Source organism: Rhineura floridana, chromosome 6, assembly GCF_030035675.1.
Source record: "Rhineura floridana isolate rRhiFlo1 chromosome 6, rRhiFlo1.hap2, whole genome shotgun sequence".
Classification (NCBI taxonomy): Eukaryota; Metazoa; Chordata; class Lepidosauria; order Squamata; family Rhineuridae; genus Rhineura; species Rhineura floridana.
The window spans coordinates 69,710,552-69,723,332 of record NC_084485.1 but is presented as its reverse complement, the minus strand read 5'-3'; the positions used below and the strand labels follow the sequence as shown (position 1 = coordinate 69,723,332).

The 12,781-nt window shown below is 41.8% G+C and overlaps 1 protein-coding gene across 1 annotated transcript; it reads left to right on the top strand.

Moving 5' to 3' along the window:
• Positions 1–282: 282 nt before the first annotated feature.
• On the top strand, positions 283–4,776 carry BTG2 (BTG anti-proliferation factor 2). Its single transcript, XM_061632246.1, has 2 exons — positions 283–651; positions 1,920–4,776. The coding sequence occupies exons 1-2, from the start codon at positions 477–479 to the stop codon at positions 2,255–2,257; spliced, it is 513 nt and encodes a 170-aa protein (XP_061488230.1). The 5' UTR covers positions 283–476; the 3' UTR covers positions 2,258–4,776.
• The last annotated feature ends 8,005 nt before the right edge of the window (positions 4,777–12,781 follow it).

Sequence of the window (12,781 nt, the reverse complement as noted above, 5' to 3'; positions counted from 1 at the left end):
CAAATATAGCCCACCTTCAACTGGCAAGATACAATCTCTTGCCTTAATTCTACAGTTCCCTACTAGGCAAATGACTATAAATAGCCTCATAGCAGAAACCTCCCCCTCCGTACTAACCCAGCTGCTGTGACCATGTTCTCGGGGCCTGACTTTCCCAGCACTCACGTCATAACTTCCACCCAGCTGAAGTCACAGCTTCATTAGCATACTGAGAAGCGCTCAGCCAATCAGGAGCCTGCGGTCTGGTGACGCCTCGGTTTCCAGGAGTATTAAGAGTCCTGCTTGTTGCTGGAGTCCGACTAGTCAAGCAGGGGAGGAGCAGAGGACGTGAAGGAAGGCTCCGTGAAGATCACCTGCTTCCCCGGTCAAGCAGGAACCGACCAACCAGTCCAAGTTATTAGTGTCTTTTCTACCCCACTTCTCTAAACAGTCCGGAGCCTTAAAGGGGCTGTCCTAACCTCACTACTAAGCCAGTCATGAGCCAAATCCAGCGTTGGAATGGAAGCTGCGTTAGCAACTGCAGCCGGGCAGACATGGTACCGGAGATCGCTGCCGCCGTGGGCTTCGTGTCCAGTCTCCTCCGCACCCGCGGGTGCGTTAGCGAGCAGCAGCTTCAAGTTTTCAGCGGGGCCCTCGAAGAGGCGCTCACAGGTGAGAAAACTGAGCATCTCTGAAGTATACTCCGGGGATCTTTGTCATAGTGGGGTTCAGTTTTCTTGGTCAGGCTCTGTGTCTTGCTCTCTCGCTCCCCCCCCCATGCCAAATATAAAACTAGTTTTTAACTTTCTGTGTCTGCTTCTCCTGAGTGGGGGGAGTCACTTTGGTTGGAGGGAATTCTCTCCACATTGGTGGGATGCTTTTTTATGTATATAACAAAGTATTCTCTAGCTAGGTATATCTTTGCTGTAATAAAATTATCAGTCTGGGAAGCGCAAACGCAGGCTTATAAGCACTCAGTGTCAAATGTTGGGTGCCCTTTTTCTTTCTCTCATCTGTGCCCTCCCCTCCATACTATTGCTGTGACATCAGGTGTAAACTCTTTTTGAAGTATAATCTAGACTGAGGGAAAAAGAGCTCTTTGTTCTTGTTAGAGAGAAAACTAGATAGTGACAGCACAAGCCGCGAGGGAGGCCTTCTGCATAGTCCTCAACTGAAAACGAAGGGGAGCAGCACAAGAGTATGCTGGTTAATGGATTCTGGGCAGGAGATCCTTATGGTGGATTGTGTGCAGGGCATCGGAACTCCTTGACCAAGCTCCTGAGAAGCCACTTGTCTCAACAGTTGTAAAGTGTCTTGCTTTTTAGCCAAGTTTGTTCTAAAGCTGGCTGAAGTAGGTGTATAGTTCAGTCGCTGACTTAACAGCAGTGGTGTGCTTGTGTTGGGGTGCAAAGGGGAAGATTGCCAGGGCTGCGCACATTAATGACATTGCCTGCTAAGTAATCAATAAAGTACTCTGACTAATGCACTTAGTTAAACTTCTTGGACTTTTCAATCTCTGGCTTCTAGGTTTCTGGTATTTTTGACGAAAACGTTTCATTGCTACCCCTGTAGCTCATTTTTATATTCACCTTGGGAAATGGTAGTTGAGTTGTCTGTGGCGGAAGAAAAATCTCCTGAGCTCAGAGCAGCTTATTGAATGAACCTTTTGTGGTGCCACAAAAAGGTCTTTGAAAAAGGTGTGCCTTAATGAATTGCAGAACTTCATAATCGTGGACCCCTAGAAAGGAATGACAGTGTATTGAAGCCAATGGCAAAGCCTGGATCAAACTGAAGGCATAGGATGGGAGCTCAAAGAAAACTCTAAGCAAGCATCTGTAGTAGTTGTATACTTCTTTGTGTAAAATGTCTTATCTCATGTTTTACCACTAATGCACGGTGATTGCTTACCATTCTTGGTGTTTCTTTTTGTCCCCTTGCAGAGCATTATAAACATCATTGGTTCCCCGAGAAACCCTTCAAAGGTTCTGGCTACCGCTGTATCCGTATCAACCATAAAATGGACCCTATCATCAGCAAGGCAGCTAGCCAGATTGGACTCAGCCTCCAGCAGCTATATCAGCTCCTGCCCAGTGAACTCACACTCTGGGTGGACCCTTATGAGGTCTCCTACCGGATTGGTGAGGATGGATCCATCTGTGTTCTATATGAAGCATCCGCAGCACCTGTGAGCTCCTATGGGATGCTCACCTGCAAAAATCAGATGATGTTGGGGCGCACCAGCCCTTCCAAAAGCTACATGATGACAGTCTCCAGTTAAGCACTCCCTGTTGTCCTTACACTGCCAAGACATGGGCTACTGTATACCTTACCTGAGGATGTATTTTTTAAAAAATGAAGAGCTATTTATATTTTTTTAAAAAAGAGAAAATCCAAAATGAAATTCAATAGCAGGCACCACTCTTCCATGGAGTGGTGTTGAGGTGCCTTTTTAAAGCTGTTGCAAGCTTGTGAGCTTATTAAAAAAAAATGCCAATATCTACCTAATTGGTGTTGGATGACAATTCTGGAGGGTTGACCTACCTACCTGGGAAATGCAGGGTTGGAAACAAAAGTACAGGGGGTGGGGCAGGGCACAGCACTTTTCAGCAGTGACTAACTATGGGGTAAGTGCTACAACAACTGTGAATCTACCGGCCAGCATGGTAGTACTTAAGTCATGAACCATACATGTTGAGATTGGGGTGTCATGACCTCATTCTAACTGTGACAGTTTTCTTTTCTCAAAAATTGTCCATTCTTATTACACTGATATATAAGTTGTTTCACTGCCAGCTTCACGTACAATCCCAAACTGAATAATTCTACTTTTTCACGGCTTAAAAACCATTTTGGTAAAGCACCTAGTCACAGTTACAGACACTTTCTTTGGTCCATTTGGTGGTGGGTTTCGTAAGTGCCTGCCCATCATTTTGCACAAAAATTTGATTTTTCTGTACCTCGTTCTGTACTTCATGCTCATGCAAAATTCTAGTTGGCACCCATATACATGGTTTCTAAAATTGTAAGGCGCTTTGCTTGGGAAAGAGATTCAGGAGCTGGGCTACATAAGTGGCTGGTTACTCTAGCAGTCAATTCCCATAAACAAAGTGCAATGACCAGGCCAATGTGAACTAATCTACCTATTGGAAGGAGGCCTTCACCAGGGTTTTATCTGTTCTGCTGCCTTTATATTGACCTTGTAAAATTCCTGACAATGCTGCCAATAACTGCTGAGAGGTGATTACAAAACCAGGGCACTTAACTGTTTGTATTTTTAAAGACCAACAATCTTCAGAGCACTTGGTGTGCTTGATTTTTCTGTTGGTTTTGAAGAGGCAACTGCTTTGCATCCCCAGAGTTGCTCCTCCTCTGCCTTTTGTGAATTGAGTTCTCAGACACTGTGCAATATGTTTTTTCTAAAATTTGGGCACTCTGGAGGAGGAGAGATTTCTGTGGATCAGTTTCCTGTTCTCAAAGCAACTGTAGCTTTTCAGAGCTCTGCTGACATGACTCCTAAGATCTTTTGTGCTCAAGAATATGAATGTTTGAACAGAGAAATCTCAGCACCGCAGTGGCAAACCACTGAAGGGGTATGATGGCCTTCTGTATAGAATACTTTTTTAAGATCATCTTCTTTTTTTAAATGGATAATCTACCAGGAAGTTCTCCTGAGCAAATCCTGTTGAAATGAACAGAAGCTTAACAAGAGTGTTAACTATACTCTTGCACAGTTCCTACTTACTTCAATAGGGCTGGTATGGGGAAGACTTCATTGCATCCCAAATGCTCTAACTTGCAAAATTTGCAAGTGCATCAGCCTGTCTCTGAAAAAAAAATAATTTCTTCAAGCTCAATATGTGAAGCTTCTTGTGTCTGAGAATCGGAGCCTCTGGTCAACAGATACAAAGGTTGTAAAGCACTAAGGGTCTCCTGTAAGCTTAAAAGAAGTGTCGCCACTCCGTTAGCATAATTGTGCAATATTTGGTGGCACAATGAGGGGAACACTTTCCTGCACTGCAGCTTCTCCCTCCAAGGAAAGTTAATGTTCAAAGTCTACCTGGGAGGCTTGTTCCTTATCTGGTGCATTGAAAACATGATACGAGTGGGAGCTGTAACATGTCCAGAAAAAAAGTTTGTTTTGTTACACTCCCTGCCTCTACTTGGAATTTCCCTAATGTCAGTACTTGTTTGGCTTGCCAGGTTGGCATGATCAATGCAACTCTGTTTAAAGATATCTTGGTAGTTCATGTTATTCCTTCTTTATCAACGAAGGGTGCGCCTAAAAACCAAATTCTTATTCCACCTCTTGACTGATGGGGAAACAGAAAAGGTTACCAAATATCATGCTATTGTACCTGGCATGGAATCTAGTATTAAGGGTTTTTTTGTTAGCATTTAAGCCAACCCAATGTGGCCAGAATCTGTTTTGTAACTTGTGCATGTAAAAACTGTGAATTGATGTATGCTCTTTGTTGCCTTCTGAATACAAGCCTGACACAACTGTTGGCAGTGCTAAAGAGCTGTGATTTAGGAACAGCTAATGGGTGTGTGCGCGCGTGTCTTTTTCTCCCCTTTTTTCCAAAAATGTTTGCAAAACTTGAGCTGGACTGTTGAGCGGGACCCACTTTTCATAATTGGTGAAAATAATACAAGGTTTGTAAGCTATTTTGTGTTTGGGGGGAGGGATGATTATTGTACAATAGTGTTTTTATATGCAAAATGTACAGATATATTGAAAATGTACACTTTTGTTACTTTAATAAAAATGTAGCAATTTAAATATGTTGCTGGAAAGAATCCAAGGCACTGGCTCATTCTTTGTAATAAGGAGTCCAACACATCTGGCTCTTAAATAAAGAGCATTGCAACTATATCTGTATAATTTTCTGTTTGGAATGTAGCTTATCAATCATGAAGGCAGTATTGTAGAGCAGGGATGGGGAGCCTGTGGGTTTGATAGCTTCTATCAGCCCCAGACAACATGGCCAATTGCCAAGGATGAGGGGAGTTGTCATCCAACCACAGGTTCCCCAGCACTGTTGTACAGCTATCATTGTTTGCAGGATACATGTCCACCCCCACCCACAAATCCTACTATGGTCTCTCGTCCAACCAGATTTTCTTATACCTGTATTTCAAGTGGTGCTTGGGAGCATCCAGAATGCACATAGCCTTAATGGGGCTTTATGACAGATTTATTGCTGCTGTGTAAAATGTAAAATTCAGTGGTGTCCTTAGGGCAACTCTTTGGGATGGAAATTCAGGGCCCTGCTTGGCCAGATGAGCAGGAGAGTCCCCAAACACAGCAGGACTAACTTACAACATCTTGAAGTAAGTGAAGTAATACATGTTACCAACTAAAGAGGCCCATCAGCCCAGAGTCTACAAACTGCGCCACTGACAGTGTTTTCTAATTAGGTGGATTATTTGCATTTAGTCCAAAGATGTGACAACAGGATTGCTTTAAGAATTTAGTACATCTGAATAATACAACTCATTCTGAGTGGTAAATGCACAGAACCTCTAGGATTGTTAGTGGCTGATGACAGCCAAGTATGTGCTTTGACATATAGCCACTTGATGGGAAGGGGCAGCTGCGAAAGAAGTAGGCGTTAACTGGATTTCACTACTTTTAAAACATATTTGAGTTAAATGGGTAATGCTTGAGGGTGTGCTGAGTGTCTTTCATCTTACCCAACCTTGCAAGGTGCTATCTGCCACCTCCAGTTTAACAAGTCTTAAATGGTTCCATGGAAGTCTCTAGAGTTTGGTTCCCCATCCCTTGGCCAAGCTACTGCTATCCCTACCTTTCAGCTTGCACTAAGATAAAAATAAGTGTAATGCTATAATGAAATGGTTTTAGTGAACAGATTGAACTTTTTTTTAAAAGGGGAGGGGGAGTTGCATTCCCCTAATCAGTTGTCATGGAAATGACAACTAGGGGTGTATGCTGCAATTTCATCCTTCATTACTCTTGATTTTCTTGCCAAGGTTATGCAATTTCCAAGTAACTGGCTGAAGAAAGGCTGGAACATCATTCTCCAGGAATAGCAATTCCAAGAACCTAGTTATGAAATTGAAAGAACCTTGGATTCTGCAAGCATAAAAAACCCAAAATAAAAGCCTTTGGCCCTCTTTAATAAGGATCTCATCCTTTCGAGTCATATTTCTCTAGTGTATTAGCTTATTTACCTAAGTGTTCTGGCATATTTCAATGTGTTCTGCATCTAATCCAAAAGAGCAAAGCCACAGTGTGCTTATCTCAGTATAATCGCAACCTTGGAGTTAAAGTAAAACTAATTTTAGTCTCTGGATGGCTATACTGGAATTTGGCTGCTAAAATGGAAGTAAGATAGAATCATATTAACAGTAGTACCTGTCTTGGAACAACAGATAACAGTGAAAGATTGTAGAATGGCAAGAAAGTGCATACAGGATTAAGACAGGAAGTAGCAAAAGAAGGGGGGCAGATTCTCTTATTTCAGTGTTTATATCTTTATTAAAAGATGACCATACAGTATTGAAAATAATTGTTTATCTACATCTACAATTGCTATATGTAATATAAGCCTCTTGGAAAAATCAATTTGATCATACCAATTATATTCTGTAGTCCTACCTGGGAGACCAGGGTTTGAATCCCCACATAGCCATGAAGCTTACTGGGTGACCTTGGGCCAGTCACTGCCTCTCAGCCTCAGAGGAAGGCAATGGTAAAACCACCTCTGAATACCACTTACCATGAAAACCCTGTTCATAGGGTCGCCATAAGTCAGAATCGACTTGAAGGCAGTCCATTTCATTTTTTATAATGTAAGCAGTTTTCAGCCACTGGTGGATTTGGGTCTTTTCATTTTTATGCTAATTCTTTTCTTGCAGACATGAGGAAGGTTTGCTGTATGAATCCCACATCAGTAATCTGTGTGATTCCTTCCAGACACCACAATAATAGTACCAAAGGATCTGTTTAATATGAATTTAGTGCAATGTGATATCCAACCTGTAGCATTTTTACAATGTGCAGCTGAGAATTGCTGTAGTCCTGAGAGGCTGTTTGTAAACCACTCTGACTAGGGAAGTTCATGCCAGTTCTCCTTCATTTTATAACAAATGTGTGCAGACAAAAATGCCTATTCACATTAATCTGACAGGCTGCCTATGGGGAGCCTGTTGTCTTCATGTACTCTTGCACTTGTTCAACTCAATTTTTGCCATGTTTTGTTATTGGACAAATAATGCATTGTTTGGTGAGAATTTGGGGTTTTGCTCCTAGGTGTTGTTCTGTTATTAGATTTAACAAGTGCTGTATCTACCACTGGAAAATGAGAGCACACTATACCATAAACTGGAGATAATCTCTCACACATGGTATTTAATGGGGTAAAATTGCCCCTGAAGGACCAGGTCCGCAGCCTCGGGGTGATCCTTGATTCCAAGCTGTCCATGGAGGCTCAGGTTTCATCGGTGTGCCGGGCAGCTTGGGGTCAATTGCATCTCATACGAAGACTGCAACCCTACCTTCCTGTCCACCAGCTCCCACTCGTAGTACACGCTCTGGTCACCTCTCGTTTAGACTACTGCAATGCGCTCTACGTGGGGTTGCCCTTGAAAACAGTCCGGAAATTACAGCTGGTACAAAATACGGCGGCTCATCTACTTACAAACACCCGCCGTTATGATCATATTACCCCAGTGCTGTACAATCTACACTGGCTTCCAGTTATTTTCTGGGCTCAATTCAAGGTGTTGGTATTAACCTATAAATCCCTGTACGGTTTCGGCCCAGTATACCTGATGGAGCGCCTCCAACGTCATAAATTGTGCCGCCCTACAAGATCTGCCACTCAGGGCCTCCTCTCAGTCCCGTCAACTAAAGTGATTGGGTTGGTGAGGACTCGGGAGAGGGCCTTCTCTGTGGTGGCCCCCACGATTTGGAACTCCCTCCCAATAGATCTTCGACATGCCCCTTCCTTATATATATTTCGCCGAGGCCTGAAGACTTGGCTTTTCCATCAGGCCTCTATGAACTTGAGACTTCTAAGGTGAACTAGCTTCAGAATTGTATTACTGACAACTCTACTAAATATTGTAATTTTGCATTGTGCTGTACTGGTTATATTGTTTTTATTGTATCATATTTTACCATGTATTTTATTGTGCTTTATTGTACGCCGCCTAGAGTGGCCATTGGCCAGATAGGCGGCCTATAAATTAAAGTTTATTATTATTATTATGTTTGCACAGTACTCTTAGCATCATGCATAAGTGGAGCAAGTAATATTTGTGTGCCCATTTGCTTGTTCATTGCTTCCATTGCTCCAGTATTGGAACAGTAGTCTTTGACCTATGGGACCCAATTTTAGCCTAAATGTAAGTTTGGGAGCCACTTAATTTTTTACTATATATTTTTATGGTGATTTTGCTGATGTTGCAACCTATCTTATGGCAAGGTGCAATGCAGCAATGGTTCCTGATCCACCATCAATACAGTTACACTAGAAGGAATATACAATGGAAGGCAAAAGCATTATGACAGGAACCTGAATAGTGTAACTGGAATGTCTTGTGGTATAAAATGGACCCTTGGTTTACCTTTTCAATGCTCTAGAATAATCTGTTTCGCATACTTAAACCTAGGTCAATAAGAATGCCATGCCAGACACTTTGGAAAGAAAAAAGAAAAAACCCTCTTTCAAAGCTTTTCACTAGCACCTATGAAGACATCTGAAAGATCCTGAAATTGTAAAAGAGAGCTTTTAAGAGAGTGGCTGATAACTCAACAATCAGATGCCAAAACTCTACTTAGAATGAGAAGCACACCCTTCAAGCAACCTGAGTGTCTGATATAAAAAGCTGTCTTTAGGTGAATGTTCTCAGGTGATACGATGATTCACCATCATTTACACTGAGTCAGTGGTAGTCAAGATGATAGAAAAGATTGTAGCTGTGTTATTATTGGTTAATTATATCAGCACAATAATTGCTACGATACCACAGCTCTTTAATACATTGCTATATATAATTCACCAATGATTTCATCTGGCATAAGAGTCTTTATCATTGTATGGAACTTTGAAATGCTACATTTGTGAGCATTTCAAGCATAATTTTTTGTTGTTTTGCTATTGCTATTTAAAGTATACCCCTATGCTGAACTACGTACGGTGCCCTGGGGATGTCGGTGGTAGTTTGACTAGGAAATTGAAGCAGGAATATTCACAGTACCCCAGACTGGTGACTGCATCTGTTCCATCTTTTTCCCCCTGCAGGCCTCTGTGCATATAGATGGGCCATCAGTATATAGTTAGGATTCTTGGAACCTGTCTAGTTAGCTGATATGAATGCAAAACAGTGCCACTGATTCAATGGAAGTTTTCCAGTTGACTTTAATGATGTGTGGATTGCATTCTGTACCTATCTTCCCACCCCCAAACTCAAATCAATGGCTTAATTTGAGATTGAGCTGTTTTCTTCTAGAGCTCCTCCCAGCAGCCATGTAACCTATTTTCATGAAGCGTGGCAAACAGGCTTTGTGAGTAACTCTAGGCACCTGTCCTCAATTTCTACTAGTGCTAGAGATTTGCAAGGTCATCTTGATGGCCAGTCTCTTCCTCAACAAGATCTTTATTCTGTGTGCATGCTTACCTCTTCCCCAACAGAAGACCAGACAAAATATTTTGTTCTCATCCTTTTTTCAGGAAAGAACAGTGAAGGAGCTAGTGTGTGATGCTAGTTGTTTTTTATTGTCAAGATGGAGCACCAGTTTCCTGCTCTAGCAGACTTCCTGTGTGACTTACAACAGTAGTTATCACACCATTGGTATCCCTGCCAGTGTCACTGATTGCTTTCAGGTATGTTTATATGGCCAAGCACTATGGTAGTTAAACCTGGTAATAAAATAATTACTGTGCTAAATGGGTCTGTGTTTCCATTACCAAAAGGTATTTGCACGTCGCCAGTGGTAAACATATGCCAGACCCAGCAATGCTTTATTGCCTGTGGACTCTTAAATGAGAGCTACTGGTGAAGTGGTTAGACTCTCAGACTAGGACTAGGGAGACCTGAATTTAAAACCTCGGTGAGTTAGGAAGCTTGGTCTAGTCATCACCATTTCTCAATCCAACCTACCTCATAGGGACCATGAGCCCATAGACAGCCACTGCCAGTCAGTGTAGACAGTACTGGCCTATATGGGTCAGTAATCTGACCCTGGTATAAGGCAACTTCATTTGTTCAAAGGAGAGAAAGAGGGAGGGGGAGCCATTTATATTGCTCTGAGTTCCTTGGAGGAAGGGTGGGATGTGCATGTAATAAACGATTATTAATCAACTCTTTGAAAATGAAAATAATTGCTTAATGAATATTAACAATGCCAACAACAAAAAACATGGCACAACCAATTTTAATCAGGGATGTTTTGTTATGAATGGGCTTTGGAAATATTGGGTCCTGTAATAAGATGTGTATACAACTAAAATAAATAAGCCCCTGCTGTTATGATATGTATTAAATATGCAAACTGATAGTTAGGGTGGTTGTTCAAATTTTCAACTTTTTTTAAAAAAAGTATCTCTTTTGCTAATATTCTTTTTCTTTTGTGATTTAGGAATTTGAACATTCCCTGCTGTTGGGAAACATTTTGAATATCCATGGAAGAAAAGTACCATGCCAATAAAAATAGTTATATGAAAAGTATGTCATGTGGTTGATACTGTTTGCTGTGGAATATTTTAGGCCAGTACTCAAAGACGGTGTCTCAGGACCATGTCATGAATGATGTTTGCATACATATTCATTTGTTAAATCTGTATCCCTCTTTGCAAACTTTCTTACAGCAATAATACAAATGCAATAAAATATACCAAAATACATAGGTGTACACTGGAGTAGAAAAAAGGCACCATTGCATTTTGGTTAACAGGGAATACACACAATCTCTCATGTGTTCACCCAGTGTAAGAGGGATTTACAGCTTGTATCAGTGAAAAATAGTGTGTGTATATGTGTGTAGTGGCCCCTAGAACAAGTCTCTTCAGAGTTTTGGATTATATAGGGTAGAAGCAAAACAGCTGAGAACAAGGGAGCTTTTTGTTTGTTTGTGTCTGACGATCCTTCACACAATTCCACAGTTTCTACATGTGAGTCAGACAAACCTCCTGGGGGGAGGCCTTCTTTGTTTCCTGGTAAATGGAGGCAGATGCATAGATAGTATGCACAGGCAGCAAAAACCCAGGTGAGTCAAGAAAGGGCTAGGAGGAGCTATGTGAACTTATCTCAGCTGCCAAGCCTCTATTTTGCATATTTTACAGTGGCACCAACAGTTCCTTGTTCCCAGCTGTCTCCTCTCTAGCCAGACAGAAAAACAGCCTCTATAAAGGTCTTATGTAAACATTCATGCCCCAGTTAAAAGGAGTTTGCCTTTCCCTGAAATGCGTTTCCACTTAATATTTTAACATCTTCAAATGGAGATTAGGCAAATCAAAGTTCTTGTTTTCTCCAGTGGCATTTTGTTTTGGTAAATGAGGGCTATCCCTGCCTTGTGTTACATGCGCTGTGTTCAAGATTGTCTACAGAAACATTTTTAGGGGGGCAGGCACAGTCTATGAATTCTTACTTTAGGTCTTTGGTAACCCACTTACCCCACTATTACATTTAGAATTCCAGGGGTGCCAAGCACCCCTGCTGTCCCCTACAGACACCCTTTGCTGTGTTTTGATGTCACAATATTGCTGGTCTTGGACCAAATTAAAATAAATTCAATTCAATGTCACAATAGATCACGATTTATCATGATGTGATCCAACTTAGATAAACCCTTGCTGTGCTTCTCTCCCCTCTGGCCACAAAAAGGAGTTTGGGAGCTTCTGCTTCCATTTTTTAAAATTAATCTCAGCTTTTCAATTTATTGAAACCAGACAAACTGTGGTTAATCATAACAAGAGCTTGAAAAAGTTGTTTTTTTAAACTACAACTCCCATCAGCCCCAGCCAGCATGGCCACTGGAGTGGGCTGATGGGAGTTGTAGTTCAAAAGAGTAATTTTTCCAAGCTCTAACTATGGTCATTTTAAAGGAAACCAACTTGAAGCCATGGGTTATGAAGCTGGCTTTATTTCAGCAAGTCATATTTAAGATAAACTATTGTTAGAGTTTGCACATAACTATACTGTGGTTAACTGTTCCAATCACTTCCTTGCAGCCGTGTGAGAAGAGAAACATGTGAACCCCAAAGCTTCCCTAGGTTTGTTTCCGTCATGATAAACTATAGTTTATTGTAACATGTGAATGCAACAACAGAGCGATTCTCAGTCCTGTTTATCTGGATGTAAAAATACAGCAGTACAGGCTAGCTCATTCAATGGTGAACATCCAACAAACTGAAGCTGAATCCTTTCAAGATGGAGGCCTTGTGGGTGAATGATTCCTTCTACCTGGTTTAGCTGGTATGCCAGCTATAGCTCTTCCTCATCAGGGATAGCTTGGCCTTGGTGATCCATATACTGGTAAACTTAAAGGAATTTTTAGCACATGCTCTGTGCGTCTGCTCTTAAGGTTGATCTGCAAGTTGCAGCTGGTGCAGAATGCCATGGCTAGGCTGCTGTTAGGAGTGATCTACTGCCTGCAGGCGTGTAGTTGTCCAGGGTCTTGGCGGGGTCTTAGACCCCTCACTTTTTGGGGAGTAGGGTCCCAGCAGGGTCCCCGTGTATCCAGCATCCTACGGGGCAATCAGCATTAAAGGGGAGTGTGTTAGCCATGGAGAAGAATCTTCTAACATACTTCCTTGTCCTTTCCTGCTGATTGGAA

Excerpts from the sequence above, each read along its gene's own strand:
- BTG2 (XM_061632246.1), top strand. The coding sequence starts at position 477 with ATGAGCCAAATCCAGCGTTGGAATGGAAGCTGCGTTAGCAACTGCAGC. Across the intron at positions 652-1,919 it reads CCTCGAAGAGGCGCTCACAG|AGCATTATAAACATCATTGG; the intron begins GTGAGAAAACTG and ends GTCCCCTTGCAG.